The sequence below is a fragment of the Spermophilus citellus genome (assembly GCF_964194105.1).
Source record: "Spermophilus citellus genome assembly, chromosome: 4".
Taxonomy (NCBI): Eukaryota; Metazoa; Chordata; class Mammalia; order Rodentia; family Sciuridae; genus Spermophilus; species Spermophilus citellus.
This window is the reverse complement of record NC_138185.1, coordinates 54,576,399-54,596,404: the sequence shown is the minus strand read 5'-3', so window position 1 is coordinate 54,596,404 and position 20,006 is coordinate 54,576,399. Positions and strand designations below refer to the sequence as shown.

The following is a 20,006-nucleotide window of genomic DNA, read 5'->3' as shown; positions in this document are numbered from 1 at the left end:
ATTATGATTGAATATCATTTTTTTTAAAGTAGGAGGAGAAAAGCTGAAAGTCTGTTATTACATTAGATAGTCATTATTAGGGAATACTGTTTTTACCTTTGAATAGTTCTATCACAAATAGTATAAATATGCTTTTTGCGCATTTCATTTTTGAAAGAACAATATCGTAAAACAATTTTGTTAAACTATTGGACTTATATGAAAATATAATATGTATGACAGTAAGAACATAGAAAAGGGGAAAGAAAAGGTGAGTATATTAAAGTAGTTTTGATAGACTATTAAAATTAAAGCCCAAGTTAAAATAGGACTAAAATAATGAATACAAAACCAGAAATCAGCATAATTGAAACTGAGCAAATACTAGAGGAAATTGATGGGAACTAAAAAACAAAAATTGGTTCTTTGAAAAGATCAATAAAATTGGTAACTCTTTAGCTAGACCAAAGAAAGCAAGAGAAAAAAACATAACTAATTTCAAGAATGGAGAAGGAGATGTTACTACAGATCCTATAGGTATCAAAAAGGTAAGGAATATGATGAGCATCTTTTTGCCATTTAGAAGAAATGGACAAGTTCTTTGAAGGACATAAATCGTTAAAACTGACCCAAATAAAAAATAGAACGATTTAATAGCTGTACGTCAATTTAAGAAATTTAGTTCATAGTTAAAACTTTCTCAAAGAAAACATTAGGCCCAGCTACTGTCTCTGTTGTGTTGTTTTACTATTAAAGGAACAAATAATTATATATAGACCTTTTGAGAAAGCAGAAGAGAAAACACTCCTAACTTCATATGTAGATTTGCATTGTCAAAGACAATAAAGAAAAGAAAACTACATCCTTCATGGGTACAGATAGAAAAATCCTTGAGCTGGGGATGTAGCTCAGTGGTAGAGCACTTATCCAGCATTGTGAGGTCCTGGTTTCAAAATTTAAAAAGAGGTGCCATGATTTTTATTGGCCTCTACTTTTTTTTTTTTTAAGGTTTTCTTTCCTCCCCCTCCCCCTCCCTCTCCCCCTCTTCTGCCCCTCCTCCTCCTCCTTTTCTGTCTCTGTCTCTGTCTCTTTTTTGATAGTATTGGGAATTAAACAAAGACTTTTTAAAATCACTGACAAAATAGTGGCAAATTTATCAATACATTTAATAAGTAGTACTTATGTCAGAAATTCAAGGTTTGTTTAATGTGTGGAAGTCAATAGGGTGACTTATTTACTATATTAAGAGAATAAAAGATTTTAAAAAATGAACATGTTAATAGATGCAGAAAATGTGTGTGATAGTATTAAAATTCTCATTCCTGATAAAGACTTAAGCAGACAAAAGAAGGCAATTTAACAGAATTATGTCTGTGAAAACCTACAATTTGTGTTCTACTCAGGGATGAACTATTGAATATTTTTACTCTAGGATCAGAAACAAGGCGAGGGTATATGCTTTTACCATTTTTATTCAATATTCTATTGTGGGTTCTAGCCATTGGAATAAAAGAACAATAAATTGAAAAGGAAAAAGTTTAATAGTCTATTTACAGAGAACATAATTTGCATGCAGAAAATTGTGAGAAATCTACAAAAATGTACTAGAACTAAGAAGTGAATTTATAGGCCCATATAAAACTCAGTTTAACTTTTCTCTCTGAGCAATTAACATTTAAAGAATGAGTATATATAGCAAGAAAAATTTAAATTTGTAGGATAAATTTTAAAATATATAACCCATGCACTGAAATATTCCGGAGGGAAATTAAAGAAGACTTGCATAAATGGAGAAATTCCATTTGCATGGTTTGGGAAAAACATGTTGTTTATATCATTTTGAGGATATTGCCACTTTTAGATTCATTGGAGTTCCTTCCAATCAAAATTTCAGCAGGCTTATTTGAAGAAATTGGTAAGTTGATTCTAAAATATATTAGCCAAATTATTTAAAAGAAGATTGAAGTACTTACCTGCTATCAAAACTTACTGTAAAGTTACAGTAGTTAAAACAGTCTGGTATTTGTGTATGGAAAGACTTTTAGATCATAGAATAAAACGGAGTTCAGAAATAGACCTACACTTTTATGGTATATTGATTTTCATTGACGGTGCTAGGGGAAATCATTGTGAAGAGGTATAGTCAGGCATGGTGGCGCACTCCTGTAATCCCAATGGCTCTGGAGGCTGAGACAGGAGGATCAAGAGTTCAAAGCCAGCCTCAGCAACTGGGAGGCGCTAAGCAACCAGTGAGACCCTGTCTCTAAATAAAATAGAAAATAGGGCTGGGAATGTGGCTTTTAGTGGTCAAGTGATTCTGAGTTCAATCCCCAGTACCAAAAAAAAAAAAAGTTAACAAGTAGTAGATCATTGACCTAAACATAAGAAATTTAGAAGTTCAGAATTTCTACAGGAAAAGAGAATATCTTTTCTTAAAATGTATTCATTTTAGTTACATACAATACCAGGATACACACCACGACATAATCACAAAAGCATGAAACACGACCCACTCCAATTCAGTCCCCAGCACTTGCTCCCTCCCTGCCCTCACTCCCCTTCCTCTACTGCATCAATTTCTCTTCAATTCATTTAGTTTTTTAAAAAAAAATTATTAGTGCCCTGTGGATACACTCAATGCTGGGACCCACCATGCCACATCCATGCATAAGCAAGTTTGTTTAGATTAACTCCACGGAAAACAGAATGTCTTGTGACATTGTATTGGGCAAAGCTTTCTTTAACAGGACACACAAAAGAAATATTGAACTAAATAAAAATTTTAAATGTTTACTCTTCAAATCATAGTACAAAGAATGAAAAGATAGGCAAAGATAAAAAAGGTAGACTGGAAGAAAATATTTACAAAACATCTCACAAAGATCATATATGTAGAATATATAAAGATTTTTTACAACACAATAATAAGGCATCCCAATAAAGATGGCTAAATGATGTGAAAAAAGAATTCACAAAAGAAAGTGTATAAGGAGGCCCAGTGTCACTAGTTATCAGGGAAATGTAAATTTAAAGCAAAATAAGCCATGATTTAAAACTACGTAAAACTGATGATACCAGGACATGGAACTGGGGCTCTCACATATTGCTGTTGCAAGTGCAAAACTGTATAGCCATTTAGAAACTAATAGTTGGTGATTTCTTATAAAATTAATGTGCATTGAACATATGACCCAGGAGTTCTCACCTAGAAATGAAAACATGCACATACACACTTACCATGAATGTACACAGTAGCATCATTCAAATAGCTTCACATTGATAATAACTCATGTCCACCTGCTTACAAATGGATAAAAAAATGCATATCCATATTATAGAAATACTATTCAGCAATACAAGGAATGGACTGTTGATTCAACAATGTTGATAAATTTCAAGATATTATGCCAGGTGAAATAAATCAAACAAAAGTTTACATATGATTCCTTTTATGTGAAATTTCAGGAAAGGCAAAACTTCCTTTTTTCCTCATCAATGGTTTGCCAGAGTTTGGGCAGGGAGTTGACTGAGACATGAAAGAACTTTCTGAGGTGATGGAAATGTTCTATATTTTAACTGTGTTTCTGTTTATGTGACTGTATGTAATTGTCATAGCTCATCAATCTCTATACTTAAAATGAGTGAATTTTACTTCGAAGTTCTTAGGAAGAAACTGTATTCATCATAGGAATGTTTCCTTGTTTTTATTTATATATATTAAAAATTTTCAATAGATTTAAATGGGCTTATTGAGATTATGCTGTAGCTTGTTTAAAGTAGGTCCTATCTGGAGAAGAAAAAAAAAATGTTTGCTAAAGGAACAGATGAATAGGTTTGGTGGAATTGTTAGTTTAGATGAAGTGTTCAGGGAAGGCTTCTTTTTTATCAAGGGATGTTTGAGCAAACGTAGATGAAGTAGTGTAGTGTACTTTGCTTGAGCCTTACATATTTTCTAGTGAATATCTGTTTAAGTGTTCTGTTGTTTTTATTGCCATTAAATGGGATATCTTTTTCTTATCTTATTGCATTGGCAAATACTAATCCAGAAATTAAATTTTGTTTGCATTTTCATTTGCTTCATGATCTCTGATTTGGTTGTTAATGTCTTGTGAACAGTAACTGTACAAATTTTATTCATTGTTACCTCCATTGCTTCTTTCAGTGACATATTCCTAGGGTGTAGTCCATTAATTCATTTGATTGCTTTTTTTTTTTTTAATTAATGAGACTAAGCAGATCTTTGTTGCATGTGTTTATCTGTTTTTTTCTTAGCCCAGCATAGCACCAACATGTGAATAGTGCCTAAAAAAGACCTCACCAGGCTTGGGGGTATGTCTGCAGTCCTAGCAACTCAGGAGGCTGAGGTAGGAGGATCGCAAGTTCAAGGCCAGTTTCTGCAATTGAGAATGATCCTCGGCAACTTAGGGAGACCCTGTCTCAAAATAAATAATCAAAAAGGATTGGGGGATGTAGCTCAGTAGTAAAGCACCCCAGAGGGTTCAATCCCCAGTACAAAAAAACAAACCTGAAGTGGAAATCAAAGATGCAAGTGCAATTTCATCTAACCCAGTTTTAATTTAGAATGAGTATAGGATGAGAATAAGGATGTTGACTGACACCTTTGAAGGCTCTCCTGGTGGATGAAAGGTGGGAGAAGTGAAAGAAGGTATTCTTAATTTTACTCACAGATGAAGAGGTCAGGAAACAGTTGCCTGGCCAGGTATAGATTGAAAATGACATTTAGGCAAGATTGCTTGCAACATTTGAATAGGAGGGAATCTTTTGGATGTCATACCTGTCTTTGCTTTTTAAGTTTATTTAAGATGAGCAAAGTTATGTGAAACAGATTTGCTCAGCATCATCTGTCAAAATAAAACTTAATAGTTTATGTTCACACTATAACCAGTAGATGGCAGCAAAATGCTTTGCTAAAATGTTCTTGCCTGCCTTTTTGAACGGAGAGTAAATAGATGCTGTATGTTTTTCTTTTAGGTAAAACCAACATAGATATGATACACTTATTTTCTCTAAACTGATTAAAATGACATTACCATTGTATACTGTCACATTAGATTAAGTGTTTTTAGGAATTCAAATGATATGGTTTACCTAAAAAGCATTACTTTTCATAGATTTTGTTAGCAAATCTTTCTTAATGGAAAATGTCACTCTCCATAGTATTATTCATATTTTAACATATAATTTTCTGCCTTAAGATTTTTCTAACAGAATCCATCCATTGTAATATATTCTAGAACTAAATTTTACATTTTACTAAACAACATATGAATGTTTAATCACATAACTTTAGAGGCATTTTGTGTATGTGTGTGTGAAAATCACTATTGTTTTTTTAAATTTTTATCAACAAACTGAAAATTCAAGATGACTTTTATAAGAAAACCATTTAATCCTAGTAATTACGTTTGGCCAGTTTATATCCTATAATGAACTGCTGGCTTCCAGGAAGTAGCCTATATGAGTTAGAGGAAGCAGATCTTGAACCTGCTCTACTCACTGTGCAGGAATGCCAGAGGGATTCAAGCTACAGAGAACTGACCTTTGCCTTAATGAAAACACTGGGGCAAGTGACAGAAGTGACTCAAAGGTCACATAGCAGATGAATTCTGGTACCTTTTCCCCCCAGAAATCAGTCAATTAAGGAGAGACTGTTTTAGCACATAGCGTTTATCTAGTGCTTGAATTTCTCCCCATTTTTCACATACTATGTACTTAATTCTTATGAATTCCTAAGACCATGTAAAACTAAGAATTCAGAGACATATTTTATTTTATGGAAACATGATTTATCAAGATCACTTTAACATCTTGCATGCTTTAGAATTTTTATAGACCACAGAAAAACTGTTTTTATATTATATTTTATTTTTTTGATCAAATATGCCCTAAAACAACACAGTCTGCCAGACCAGAGTATTATCCATAATTCAGAGCAGCAGATGTTGCTGCACATGCTTCTCTTTAGGACCAAGAAGAAGTGCAAGAGAAAATGAAACATTCAGAACAAACGAGAAAAGGGAGACTGCAGAGATGGGGGTGTAAGGTAGCCAAAGGAGTTGGTTAAATTAGCAAAGAGGGGATATGATGGTCTGAACTCTGTTTTTAGTATCTATCAGCGTAAACATTTTGTATGTGTTTTTCTTTCCACTAGCTCAGGCTTGATAACTTTCTACTAAAATTTGTTTTTCGTGGAAAGTAGACTTCAGTTAAACTGAGGGGAGAAAGTACTTGATGTTCTTTGTAATGTTTGATCCCTTCACATTTTGTACGAGAATTGGCTAGAATTGGAGTGCTGTGCCATCGGAGAGTACATTGTTTTGTCTTAGACTCTGCTAACGTTTTCATTTTGGTTTTAACTCTAGCTGATCCCACGGTTAAAGACTTAATTGGAGGCTTCACTGCTCTTCATTATGCAGCCATGCATGGCCGGGCCCGGATTGCACGCTTGATGTTAGAATCGGAATACAGGAGTGACATTATTAATGCAAAAAGCAATGATGGTTGGACTCCCCTCCATGTGGCCGCTCACTATGGTAGGGACTCATTTGTCCGACTCCTTCTGGAGTTCAAGGCTGAGGTCGACCCACTCAGCGATAAAGGTACAACACCGCTTCAGCTCGCCATCATCCGTGAGAGGTCAAGCTGTGTAAAAATCCTCCTGGACCACAATGCCAACATCGACATTCAGAATGGATTCCTGTTGCGATATGCTGTGATCAAAAGTAATCACTCTTATTGCCGAATGTTCCTTCAGAGAGGGGCAGACACAAACTTGGGGCGTTTAGAAGATGGACAGACTCCTTTACACTTGTCTGCCCTTCGGGATGATGTGCTGTGTGCACGGATGTTATATAACTATGGAGCAGACACAAACACAAGGAACTATGAAGGTCAGACCCCACTGGCTGTTTCAATAAGTATTTCGGGAAGTAGTCGACCGTGTTTGGATTTCTTACAAGAAGTCACAAGTATGTAATATAATTATTACTATATTATTGCATCTTTTAAAACAATTTGCATCTCTTGAGAAGCTCAAGGTGTTTTTATAACATTAAATAACTAGACATTAATTGTTCCTATAAGCCCTGCTTGCTAAATAACGCCTCATTCATCCAAAAAAAATTTTAAAGTTCTGAGTTCACTTGTGTTAATAAAAATAACAGGGTAGATAGTAAGGATGGGAAAAGAAATGGAGGAAAGGACAGGGAGGAGAATTTTCAAAACAAAGATCTGTGTTTAGAACAAGCCAGTTCCTACAGACAAAGAGATCGTCTTTCTAGAATTCTGTAGTTTTCAGATTGGGAAAATGGAAAATTTGGATTTTAGATTCCTTAGTTATGGGAGTGTTCTAGAATTTGTGATTTATTGTTAAGTTATTCATGTTTTAATTGTGGCTTTTCTATTCAAGTGAACCCACATGAAATGGAATGGCAGTATTATTTAAGTCCCCTCGTAATGGAGGCTAAGGATACTAGAAATTGTTGTAGGAAAAAACTATCAGTGGGAAATTAGGCACTATTGTCCCTGAGACACACAGCTTCCATTAGTCTGACTTGTTTATGTATGGCTTCTTTTTTAAGCATTTGGAAATATCTACTTTATGTAGTAGCATATGCATCTGAGTTGTTTTCTGATGGACTGTTAGTTTGTGTAGACTTCGATTCCTTCTCTTGTCCAGCTTCCTTGTGACCAGTCAAGTACACGTCCCCAAGGTTAACATCCAACACATGAAGTTAAGTCTATAAACAAAATTTATTTTGCTGCCTGCTGTACTTTCTAATGAATGCCTTTTACCTCACTGATTTTGAACTTTCACTCATGATTATAGAAAGACATTAACATCCTAGGTACACGGGTAAGAAATTTCACTTAACTTGCTTGTAAACAATCCACTTCAACTCTTGAAACTGAACTTGAGAGTAAAAATTTGCTTTTAAGAAATGAAATATAATTTTTTTTATTTCTAGTGGGGAAGAAGATTAACTTATTATGATTAAATATATTCAGACTAAAGCTTAAAAAAAAAAAAATCACAGGTCTAACTCAGTGCAGCCAGGAGAACTTTCTGTAATAATAGAAATGTTCTCTCAGTGCTGTCCATTATGGTACCCATTGGCCTCCCTGTGACTGTTGAGCACTTGTTATGCAGCTAATGCCACTAAGGGGACTAATTTTTAAATTTTATTTACTTGTCATTAGGATAAATTTAAATGGCCATGAGCACTGATGACTCCCTGTTGGTCTGCACCATTCAGCCTGGCCTTGGAGAGGTATGGGGCTATCTGGCATATGTTCCCTTGCAGAAAGCTTTTGAGGCACACAGAAGTAGCCAAAGAATGAAGATGTGGTGTATGTGGTGCTGCAGCCACTGGTACCTTGTATCTTTTTATCATTGGTTACCTTGCATCTTTTTTGTCGTTATATTCTTTTAACTTCTGCACTGAAGAATCTTGGTTGAAGTAGTATGGCTGCCCTCAAAAATGCCTGATACTTACTCACTAAATATCTGAGCCCCTTTTGTTAAATATTTTGCTCTGCAGAGGCATAGACTAGAGATAGGCTGCTAAGTTCTAATTCTAATTCTACACTTTAGCTGTGACCTTAGGCAGGATTATCTAACCTCTCTGTGCCTCAGTGTCCTTTCTCAAAATAAAGGTGATGATAATATCCACGCTACAGGCTTGTTATGAACATTAAATAAATTAATATTTATAATGTACCTAAAATAGTGCCTGACATATTTTAAATGCTATATAAGCATTTTTTCAAAATAGACTATAATAAAGTGAGGGTAGATAAACAGCAAGGACTAGCTTACTACCAATAGATTCTTATTCTAGCCCAGCTGCCTATTTTCAGCCCTGTAGAGTCCGTGCGTGGAGTCATGCAGCCAGGTGGCTAGGAGGGACCTGCTGAGCATGTACTTAATAAGAGGGGCAACAATAAGCATCAACAGGAACTTGCACCTAGTGCGTGGATTGACTGGCTGAGCACACAAAGGGGCAGGGACTGAGTAAAATTGGGATACTTTCCAGAAGTGTAGGACCATCTGTCTTTTTAAGGCTGCAGTCTTCCTTTGTGTTCTAGTGCCTCCACCTAAATCATTCTTTTTGACTCTCTAGTGGTGTTTCTGCCCAAAGCAGATTTGATGTTCCTGCTTCACCCATGCATTCCTTGGCTCTAATAGATTTTGCCAGTAAATTATAGGTGCTAGAAGGAGCCACTGTAGCTGCTGCTCTTTAGAGCCCTCCACTGAGGGTTTCCTCTCTTGGAAACCAGAAGGAAAGAAGGTTGGGTAGTTCAGAGGGCACAAGTCAAATCTGTGGGCTGCTTGAGCCCTAATGCCACTGAGCACCAGAGCTCTGTTCACCAAGCTGTTGGCTTCTAATCTGAGAACTCAAACTCCCCAGGTAAAAGGATAGCAGAGATACCTCTTGGTGGTCTTTCTCCAAGGCCATCTTTTCTATTATTTTTTTTTTTCCTTTTTCTTTTTTTGAGATGGAATCTCACTATGCTGCCAAGCTGGCCCTGAACTTCTGGGCTCAAAACATCCTTCTACCTTGGCCTCTTGAGTAGCTGGGAAATGAGTGGATGCAAGAGTGTCTAATTCCTTTAGGGCCATCTTAATTGTTTATTGCACCATTTTGACTAGAAGCAGCTTATTCAAATTGGAAGAGGCCCCAGAAATCTTAATCCTGGAATTTAAAAACTAAAAACTTGTCATAAAAACTCTTGATACATTCTATATAAAAACAGTGGATCAGGTGGCTTGGTCATAAAGTAAGGTCTTCTGGTATCACATTTATAATGAGTGGAGGGAGAAGCCACAAAAGTTTCCTGTCACGGTCTACCTACAGAATGAGCTATCCAACAGTCAGACTTCAGAGACCCCCGCCTTCTTCCATGGCTGCAGCTTGACTGGTGGCCTCCTCCAGAAAGCAGCCAAGTGAAGGAGTAGCTTTGTGCCCAGGAGCAATAAAAACAACCAAGAATTATATTAATAATTATAGTTAATTTAAATTCCCTGGCTGGTAGTTGCAATGTCTGTGTCATATGTTAAGTCTGGTTCTGACGCTCTCTTTCTGTCTTTTGTCTGTTTTAGAATGACTTTAATCTGTAGTATGCCTTGTAAATTTTTATTGAAGCAAGATATGATATAGGATAATAGGAAATGAGGTAAATAAGCCTTTAATGTAAGGTGTTTTATTACTGTGCCTAGGAGTTAGGCTGTGTGTAATGTTTGCTGGAACTGTAGGTACTGGAAGGTTCCTATTCCAACAGGGTCTTTGTTTTGGGTTCCCCAAGCCTTAGACTTTGGGCTTCCCTCCCCCTAGGAGCCATGAGACGGTCTTTATTGGCTCTTCACTTTGGGAACCTGGTGGGGTTCCTGGAAGTAAAACTCATAACCAGAAGGGGGCTTCCCAAGACTATGACCTCACTAGTTCATACACAACTTCTAACAGTTCCTCAAACTTGCCATTGAAGTATTCCTGTCAGTTCCAGTGGCTCCTACTACAGGTAAGCAGATCTCAACTGTTTGGTAAAGTTTGCCCTACAACCTCAATTTACTGATTGATCCAAGATCAATAATTTTAGTTCAAATTTTTCTTTAAGGACGGAAGTAACAACTACCAAGCTCTTTTCCTGTTGGAGCTGAAACCAGAAGTAAAAATTTTTATCATTTTTACTTAAAATGTAAAAAATACATCCTATCTGTGATCCTTTAAACTGAATAATATTTGCCCACTGGGATCAGAAACACAGTCTCCCTATATCAATAAGGTCTCTCTACTGTGCCTGTGTCAGAGGTGCTGTTAAATCAGCAGGATGGGGTGGGAGAGAGCTCCTAATGGGCTCCTGTCTGACTTGCCTAATAAATAAGGGCAGATCTTTTACCCTTCACCCTCCACTTCTGAATCTTAGTTTCTTTTTTTGAAAATTGGTGAAATCAGACCATAGTCCTTAAGATCCCTCACTTGAAATTTTTACTGGTAACAAGTTTTTTTTTTTTGGGGGGGGGTGTTTTTTTTGTTTGCTTATTTGTTTTGGTATTGAGGATTGAATCCAGGTGCATTCTACCACTGAGCTACGTCTCTAGCCCTTTTTTATTTTAACACAGAGTCTTGCTAAATTGCTGAGGCTGGCCTCAAACTTTCAATCCTCCTGCCTCAGCCTCCTGAGTCACTGGCATTAAAGGCATGGGCTATGGTACCCAGCTGCCACTAACCACTTTTAAAGGCATGACTTCCTACTGCTTGCAATTTAAAAATAATTTTTGTTTCACGTAGAACTGTTTTTTTCACCAAATGGGCTTCTCCAGGTCCTCAAGACTGTCTTATGTGTCCATCAAGTCTAAACTAATTTCATTAAGTATTGTTTGCCCTTTTCACAGTGATGACATTTACACTTTATGACATTTGGTAGACAAGCTGTGGAGGGTAAACTCTGGCTTGTTAGCATGATATAGGCAGTGGCCCAACGCGTACTCAATAGTCATTGCATCTTTCCAGCAGGTGCTTTCAGTAAAGAGTATTCCAGTCCCACTTAAGAATGCCTTTGATGAAGCAGTAAAATTAATTTTATTAAATATTACCCTTTTGTGTATATACTTCTTAATATTCTGTGGGATGGAAATGGAAAATGTTCTCACTGTGTACCAAAGTGTGATGACTGAATTGAGGAAAAGTAACTGTAATTCATTTGAGCTGAACCAGAAGGTTTTTTTCAGGAAGCACCATTTTTACCTGAAAGATTAACAGCCAAACTATAGATTTAGTCTTGGGTTATTGGCAGGCATTTTCTTGAAAATGAATAAAATTCATTGGTCACTTTAAGGAAAACAACTGACAGCCTTGATGGCTAGTCGAAATTTGAACTCTGAAAATGAGAATTGGGGAAGTTTGTATTTGCTACTGTAAGATTCTAATGTGTAAAGGCTTTGTTCGAGAATCATACATGGGTAAAAGACCCAAAGTGCAAGATAAATGGATTTTAATCTAAAAGAGTACAAAAAGTTCACCAATTTGGTTTCAAATTCTGTATTTCAGCTAACCTTGAAGAAGCCATCACTTGTGTGGTTTTGATAGAGTATCATAGAAGATCTACAGTTATCTGGAAAAAAAATATTAAAATACTCCTTTCTTTTCCAACTGCATGTCTGAGTAAGGCAGGGTTTTCTCCAGGTTCTCCAATCAAGGCAGCATATTACAACAGATGAGATGCGGAAGCAGATCTCTTAGGTCACACATTAAAAGAGATTTGCAGGGGATGGGGGTGTAGCTCAGTGGTAGAGCACTCGCCTAGCACGTGCAAGGCCCTGGGTCGATCCTCAGCACCACATACAAATAAATAAATAAAATAAAGGGTATTTTTAAAAAAAGAGAGAGAGATTTGCAGAAATGTGAGAGTAATGCCATTTATCTCGGGATCATTTTTGTTTTGGAAATCAGTTCAATTTTTCCAAAAGACTTTATTTCTACTTCAACTGATGAATTTATTACTGTTACTTGTAAGTGAATCAATAAAGGTTTCTAAAATTTCTATTTTCTAAATGTGGTATATATGGATAAATTCAACTCAATTAAAGAAGAATTCTTTAAGGTCCTACCATTTTAAAGGTACAAAGAGGTCCTTAAACTAAAAAGTCAACACACAGTGATATGTAATTTCTACATTGAGATTTTTAAAGGGTGTCCTGTTAGCCTAGTATTTGGGAATTTGATGAATCTCTATTGTATTTCTATTAAGTTAAAATTTGTGGGTAATGTGAAATTTTAAAAAATTATTGCTTGCCCTATGCTATCACATTTACTACATAGGTTATGTTGAGATTGGTGATTCCTGAAATTTGTTTATAAAATTGTGGCCCTATAGATACTGTGATGTAAAACAGGTTCATGATTCTCATCAGCTGAAAAGACTGGTACATTGGATCCCAGAGGCCAGTTACAGAGATTTGCCATGCATGGTAATATGTAAAAAGTGCCAAGCCCCTGAGTAAATAAACCATTTAACTTTGTTTGCTAGTTCAGCAGCTTAACTTTCCCAGCTTACTTTCTTTTACACAGCACCTTTTTATTTCTATAGCAATCTCTGGTCTAAATTATTCTTAGGGCAGAGAGTATGCTATTTGGGTTTGTGTTTAAATCCAAGGGAGTCTGAACTGAGGCAGTGTGGTCTGTGTTCTGGAAGACACTGCTCAAAGACTGGAAGCAGCAATCAGTATGTTTCAGGGGTGTATAGAAGGTAGGACTGGGTTGGATTTTTATTTGTATGTTTTAGGAAACTGAATGGCTCATATTTCCAAAAGAAAAAGATTAAGTGGATGGGAACTGAGTTGTGTAAACTGTTTCGCAGGAGACAATCTGTCAACTACTTAAGCTAGTAACTTTCTGGAACATCAATCACAGATGTTTAAAAATACTATTTTATAAATATCACAGTTACCAGAAATATGTTTTTGTTTATATTTCAGCAATAGTCAAGTACTATGTTTGTGCAAAAACAAAAGTACTATGTTTGCAAAAGTAAAATACAAGATTTCAAACTTAAAAAAAGGAGGAAACACACACACACACACACACACACACAACTTCAGAGCCAGGGCTATAGCACAGTGGTGGAGTAGCTTGTTTAGCATGCACAAGGCCTTGCATTCAATCACTAACACTGCAAAAGGAAAAATAACACACACACACACACACACACAGGACCAATAAAAATCATGGCTTCTCTTTTTTAATTTTAAGAAAAGGAAATGGACTGAGACTTTCTAAGCTGAATCAGTACAGCAGTAGGTATGTGATCATGCAAAATGCCACTGACATCTACTCCCCTTACTTACTGTCCTTTCCGATGCTGCTTTAATTTTTTTTTTTTTTTTTTGGTAGGATGATTCATTTTATTTTATTTTTTTTAAGAGAGAGTGATAGAGAGAGAGAGAGAGGATTTTTTTTTTTAATATTTATTTTTTAGTTATCGGCAGACACAACATCGTTGTTTGTATGTGGTGCTGAGGATCGAACCCGGGCCGCACACATACCAGGCAAGCGCGCTACCGCTTGAGCCACATCCCCAGCCCCAGGATGATTCATTTTAAAACAATATTATATAGTGTAACTATTTGGAGACATTGTGTAACACATTTTAACTAAGGTTATTTTTTATATTTTCTTTTTCTAATGAATTATGGATTTTTGTCAGGCATCTACATCATAATCTAAATAGGTTTTCCATTCTTAATTATTAAAAAATCAATAATCATTTCTAGTTTCTAAAAATTAGAAATTAGCAATCAGTAGTACATAGTTATAAGTCAATTTTTATCACATTTTAAAATTTAAAGATACAGAAAATCTTATTTTGCACTTTTTCACAGTACTTTTATTACTTTCTATTTTTAATGTTAGCATCTAAAGATTTCTTGTCATTTGTTAGTAAGCCATGTATGGTTTTTTGTGATGGAGTACCAAAGGAAGTTAGAGTTCAAAGCTCATTTGTCTATGGAAAAAATGTAACCAATAGGCAAATGTCAGAAGACTGATAAGTGGATACATTTGGACTCTAAGAGACTATGCCATAATTTTTTTTTAAGAGAACTAGAAACTGCCTTGGCCCTATAAAGTAAAATTTGTGTAGTACATTTCATACTACCCCATAGTGAAGGGAATTCAGAAGCAAGAACAAAGGGAGAACATGTGTTTATAGTAGGGTTTTAAAAATGGGAAGTAGAGATAAAACACAGAGATACGTACTGGGAGACCATTCCAGATTTTGACCTAAGATGAAGAGGTTCCCGAAGGAGTGACAGATCGTGCAAACCAGAGGAGGCTAAATCTTTCCCTTTATTTCTTTACACACTCCTCTCTTCCTCCAGTCTCCCCAGCCCCCAAAGGAAAACCTGGGATCTGTTTTGCTTTAATGTTGTCCACTTTGGTATTTAAAATATTTTGTCTCTCTGTCTACCTGTATGAATCCAGATATTTTTATCCAAATAAATAGATTTATCTATCACAAATATAGTAATGGTGCTGTCAAAGGAGGTAGCTGGTTCTTGTTTTGTAATTTATACTAAACTGGACCCTTTAAAAGCTGATTTCCTATTGTATACCAGCCCAATTACTAGTAATGATGGGCTTCTTTACCAAATGGAAAGACTAATAACCCTTTGAACTATTATGTAATTCCACTGTAGTTGGTTAGTCTGAATACCTTGGAATTTTTCTGCATCCCTCAAAGCATTTATAGTTTCTTATTTTTACCCTTTTTGAGAGGTTTCTCTCACGTTTTCCCCTCTTATATTCCCATGGACTAAACAGTTATTATTTAGTGGGAGCTAATTTTCAAAGAGCCTAGAAAATGATGTGCACATCTGTCTTGATGTTTTTGCCTTCATTCTCTTCATTCTTTCTCTTCCTCTACTATTCTGTCTTTCCCCTGCCCCTTTAATCTTTGGTACAGTGCATTGTTTAGTATATAGTAGGTGCTCAGTAAATACTCTTATGTGTTCTGTTGACAAGAATTAAGTACTTTTGTTTTAATCATAATCTATTCCTAAAATGTTATTCCTGAAGACTCCTGAAATAGTTTAGGAATAACAACAATTACAATGAGTAGTCCTTATTACTCTTTATTATTTAGCCCCCTGTTAAGTCAACAATGCTGGTATGACAAGATGAGTTAGTATTTATATATAAGTGCAGAATCTATAAATACATCCCTCACTTCATCACATCTTTTTATATAGTTAAAAGTCATGCAGTGGGCTGGGGTTGTGGCTCAGTGGTAGTACCAGTGCTTGTCTCGCATGCATGGGGCACTGGGTTCAATCCTCAGCATCACATAAATAAATAAAATAAAGGTATTGTGTCCATCTACAACTAAAAAAGTTAAAAAAAGAAAAAAAAAAGTCATGCAATGATTTCCAGAATACAATTTCCATCAATTTTCCCAGGACTATTTCTGAGTAATAAATTGTTCCCAATAACTAGTTGCTCCTTAATGGTTACACTAATTAGTTTTCTTACTATTTTAACATCAAAAAGATGAAGACTCTCCCTTCCAAAGAGGGTGCCTTTCTGTTTTTTCTGGGAATGAGAAGCAAACCTTATCTTTACAAATATTTAAAAACCCATTGACCAAATAATCCCCTTGTGTTTGGCACTCTTCTTAGCACTTTTTCAAAATTAACTTTTTTAATGCTTATAAAGCCCTTGAGATAGATGCAGTTATTTTGAGGATACTGAGGCAGAAATACCTTGTCAAGATCATGTAGACACAGGGCCAGAAGTCAGACCCAGGCAGTCTGACTCTGATATATCACTATCATTAAAGACGGGAGTTACACAGGCTTGAGAAAATAAAGATCACATTCTCCCCAAACATACCAGATAACTGCTTGAAGGAGAAGAAACATCACCAAATTGAGCAAAGTGTTCCCAAATATTTAGGCCTAAAATGTCCATTAACAGCATTCTGATATATTTAGATCTGGACAGTCTGACTGAGCTCCTAGCCGACCTCTAGCACCAACGCACCAGCCATCTGAGTGAGCCATTTTGCAAGCGGGGAAGCCCTGGTCAAGCCTCCAGAAAACACTGCATGGAACAGAGAAGGGATAATAATTGTTTTGAACCACAAAATGGTAGGAGAAATCACTAAATACTAAAGGTAGTAGTAGTATTGTCAAGTGTAATGATGATAAAAATACTACCATTCTCTGTTATCTATGCCTGAGTCTTTCCCAGTCAGTGATAAGAGTATCCAGCCACATTACACAAAATATGAGGGAGAGGAGAAATTGTAGTCATCCTTGGGGAGGACAGTCTATCACAAACACAACTTAAGAAGAGCCCCCATTACATAACCTTTTGTCCCAGTCCTTTCTAAGGGATAGAGCTAAGCAAAATTCCAGGAATTTTGTTTTTTCCACTTTGTTGATGATATGTTTTCTATATGAATGTATACTTATGTATGTCACCTTAAATGATACTTGAAAAGAACCAACCATCTATTAGAAAAATCAACTATCCCCCACCCCCGTCCCTCTCTCTCTCTCTCAGTAGTGGGGATTGAACCCAAGGGTGTTCTACCACTGAGCTACATTCCCCAACCCTTTTTATTTTGCATTTTGAGATGGAGTCTTTGTAAAGCTAACCTCAAACTTGGATTCTCCTGCCTCAGCCTCCAGAGTCACTGGGATTACAGGCATGGGCCACCACACCCAACAGGAAAATTGGATTCTTTACTTAAAAAGAAAAAAAGAAGAAGAAGAATCTAACTAATATTCTGATTTGCATTTTCAGGTCAAATACTACAAGCATTTGTTGAAAAATGACAGTGATAATTCATTCTCTTCCCAAGGTAGCCCGTGAGTGGTGATGAAAAATAATTCAAAACAGGTTAGGAAATGACTTGCTGTTATAGGCATGTTTCACCACATATTGACTGTTTTATACTTTAAAGGAAAGCCTATTAAGTATTCATTTATTCCAGCTAATATTTGTTGAGTACTGTGTCAAGCGTTGGGTTTACATTGGCAAATGGTATTGGACATGGTCCTGGCTTCATGACATATGTCATATGGTAAGAAAGATGGGCATTAATATGTAAGACCCAAACATGGAAAGGTAAAATTACAGCCTGTTATAAAGGAGGGGAGCTCTAAGGGTTTCCATAGGGAGCATGATCTAGTCTCCCGATGAAATGCTGTTTTGGCAAAGATCTGGAAGATGGAGAAGATTCAATCTTGTCCAGAGACCCCTTGAATGTATAGGTCACATCCTGCATGGATCCTTCTACAGACATCTGTGGTTACACATACCCCAAGTTGAGGCATTTCCAAGGCAGCAGTTGCTTCTGCTGTGACTCTGCCAAGAATGCACATATTCACTATGCTCTTGGAAAGCAGCATTCACCCAAGCCTTCTAGAATAGTTGTCTGAGTCTGAGGACTGGGAGACTTTTTCACTCGTGAAGAATTATTTGAGTAATGGTGATCACTATAAACAAGTATAATTCAAGTAAGGGGTTACTAAGAATAGCAGTGTTTCTACACATGTGGCCTGAGGAGTCTTACAGTCCCCTGGTCCCTTTCAGGGTATCTATGAGGTCAAAATGATTTTCATATTTCTTCTCTCCTGAGTATAAGTGAAGTTTTCCACAGACTAGATGGTATAATTAACAGACGCATATGTGAAAATTCAGCTGTCCACTTTTAAGCCAGATATTAAAAAACATTCCAGAAATGTGAAAGAATGCCATTCCTCTCAAAATTTCTTTTTAGTTTTTGAGCCATTACTTTTAAATGAATTAATAAATAATCTCTAAAATTTGTTTTAACTTCTCATATGGTAATTATCCATAGAAATAACCCACATCAAAGTTCTTTTGGGTCCTCAATCATTTTTAAAAGTGTAAAGGTGTTTTGAGACAAAAAGTTCAAGAACCACTGAAATACAGCATCTACCTGGCCATACATACCCATGTTACTTAATCTCTCTGAGACTGTCAGTAAAATGGGGATGATGATCAAAGTACTTCCCTCATAAAAGGATTAAAGGAGTTAATACGTGTCAAGAACTTATAACAATACATGGCACAGAGTAAGCAGTTAATATTTTAGCTTTTATTATCATTACCATTTAATAGGAAAGCAGAATGTACGTGACTCCAAATATGTTGAAGCACTGTTAAACAAATTTTTTCGCTTGTGTTTGTGGCCATCTATATGGTTTGGGAATGTATTCAGAAGTGGAATAAATTGGAGTTTACCTTTTTTCATTTGGGGTGATAAGCAGGGGTTATTGGCAGGTGGTTAGGGTATGAGGTGTGAAACAACATAGATTCAGACTAGCTGGAGGGGCCTGTTCACACTCCCTGCCTGCTGCACCTCTCAGCCCTCATCCTCACAACCAGGGTTCTGCTCTGTCTAGAATGACAGTAAACAAGTGGGCAGATGTCCTTTAGAAAGTTCCACAGAGATTGAGAGGCATCAAGGCTCCAGCATCCTAGACCCAGAGTTGAAAGGGCTTGAGGAAGAGAGTATCTCATTGGGTGCATATTCTTCAGATAATGTCTCTGGCCCAGAGAAACAGTTTGCTCTCAGAGGCTTGTCTACAGATTAGAGGCCTCATCAGGACAAGAACCAGAGTTCTCTTGATTTATGATAGAAAGACCAGGCTTAGACTCAGAACTGGTTTTTAGTCTCAATCTAAGGTTGTCTGACATTGAACAATTTACTTAAATCTCTGATACAGAGTATCCTTATTTGTAAAATGGAAATGGAAATTTCTACCATATTGTAGAGGATTGTGACAAGAACTATCTGAGACTTCACAGGGACATGTCATTTAGTCAGTGCCTTTCTGATCCATGGTGTTTAAAATCCATAGAGAGCACTCCCAGTGAAATAAACAGTTCTTTTCAAAATCTCAAAGCCCATCTTAAATATTGTGCTTGATAACAAAGTAACATTTTCTTTTTTCTGTCTTTTTAGGACAGCCCCGAAACTTGCAGGACCTGTGCCGAATTAAAATTCGACAATGTATAGGCCTTCAAAACCTAAAGCTACTTGATGAACTACCAATTGCCAAGGTCATGAAAGACTACTTAAAACACAAATTTGATGATATCTGATATATCAGAACTGTGAGCAAGATTAGGAGTTATATTCCAGATACTTAAAAGGCTTTTTGCCTTGCACAAAGTATATCCTATGCAATTTCTGATTTGCTGTGAAGTCAGAAAGCAGGTATACACTTTTAGGTTTTTTGTTTATTTGGTTGGTTTTCATTGTAGGGGAGGGATTATATATATATATATATATATATATATATATATATATATATATTATATATACTTACACCACATGCTTGAAAGTCTTAATTTGGTTTCTTGGTCCAAGTTTAAGAGGTCCAAGCTTTCTATACAACATTGCATTTAGAAAAATTGTCTTTCCTAAATGACACAAGCAGGTTTGAAGTGGAGAGTTTACCCTTTCCAAATTTC

General features: G+C 36.2%; 1 protein-coding gene across 2 annotated transcripts in view; it reads left to right on the top strand.

The window, feature by feature from the left end:
• Positions 1 to 19,800, top strand: part of ASB7 (ankyrin repeat and SOCS box containing 7) — a 37,080-nt gene extending 17,280 nt beyond the window's left edge. For both annotated transcript variants that reach the window (XM_081292718.1, XM_081292719.1), the window contains 2 exons: positions 6,363 to 6,968; positions 19,495 to 19,800. In XM_081292718.1, coding sequence (XP_081148844.1) covers positions 6,363 to 6,968; positions 19,495 to 19,634 — 746 coding nt within the window. In that variant the 3' untranslated portion in view covers positions 19,635 to 19,800. The remainder of the gene's footprint in view (positions 1 to 6,362; positions 6,969 to 19,494) is intronic.
• The last annotated feature ends 206 nt before the right edge of the window (positions 19,801 to 20,006 follow it).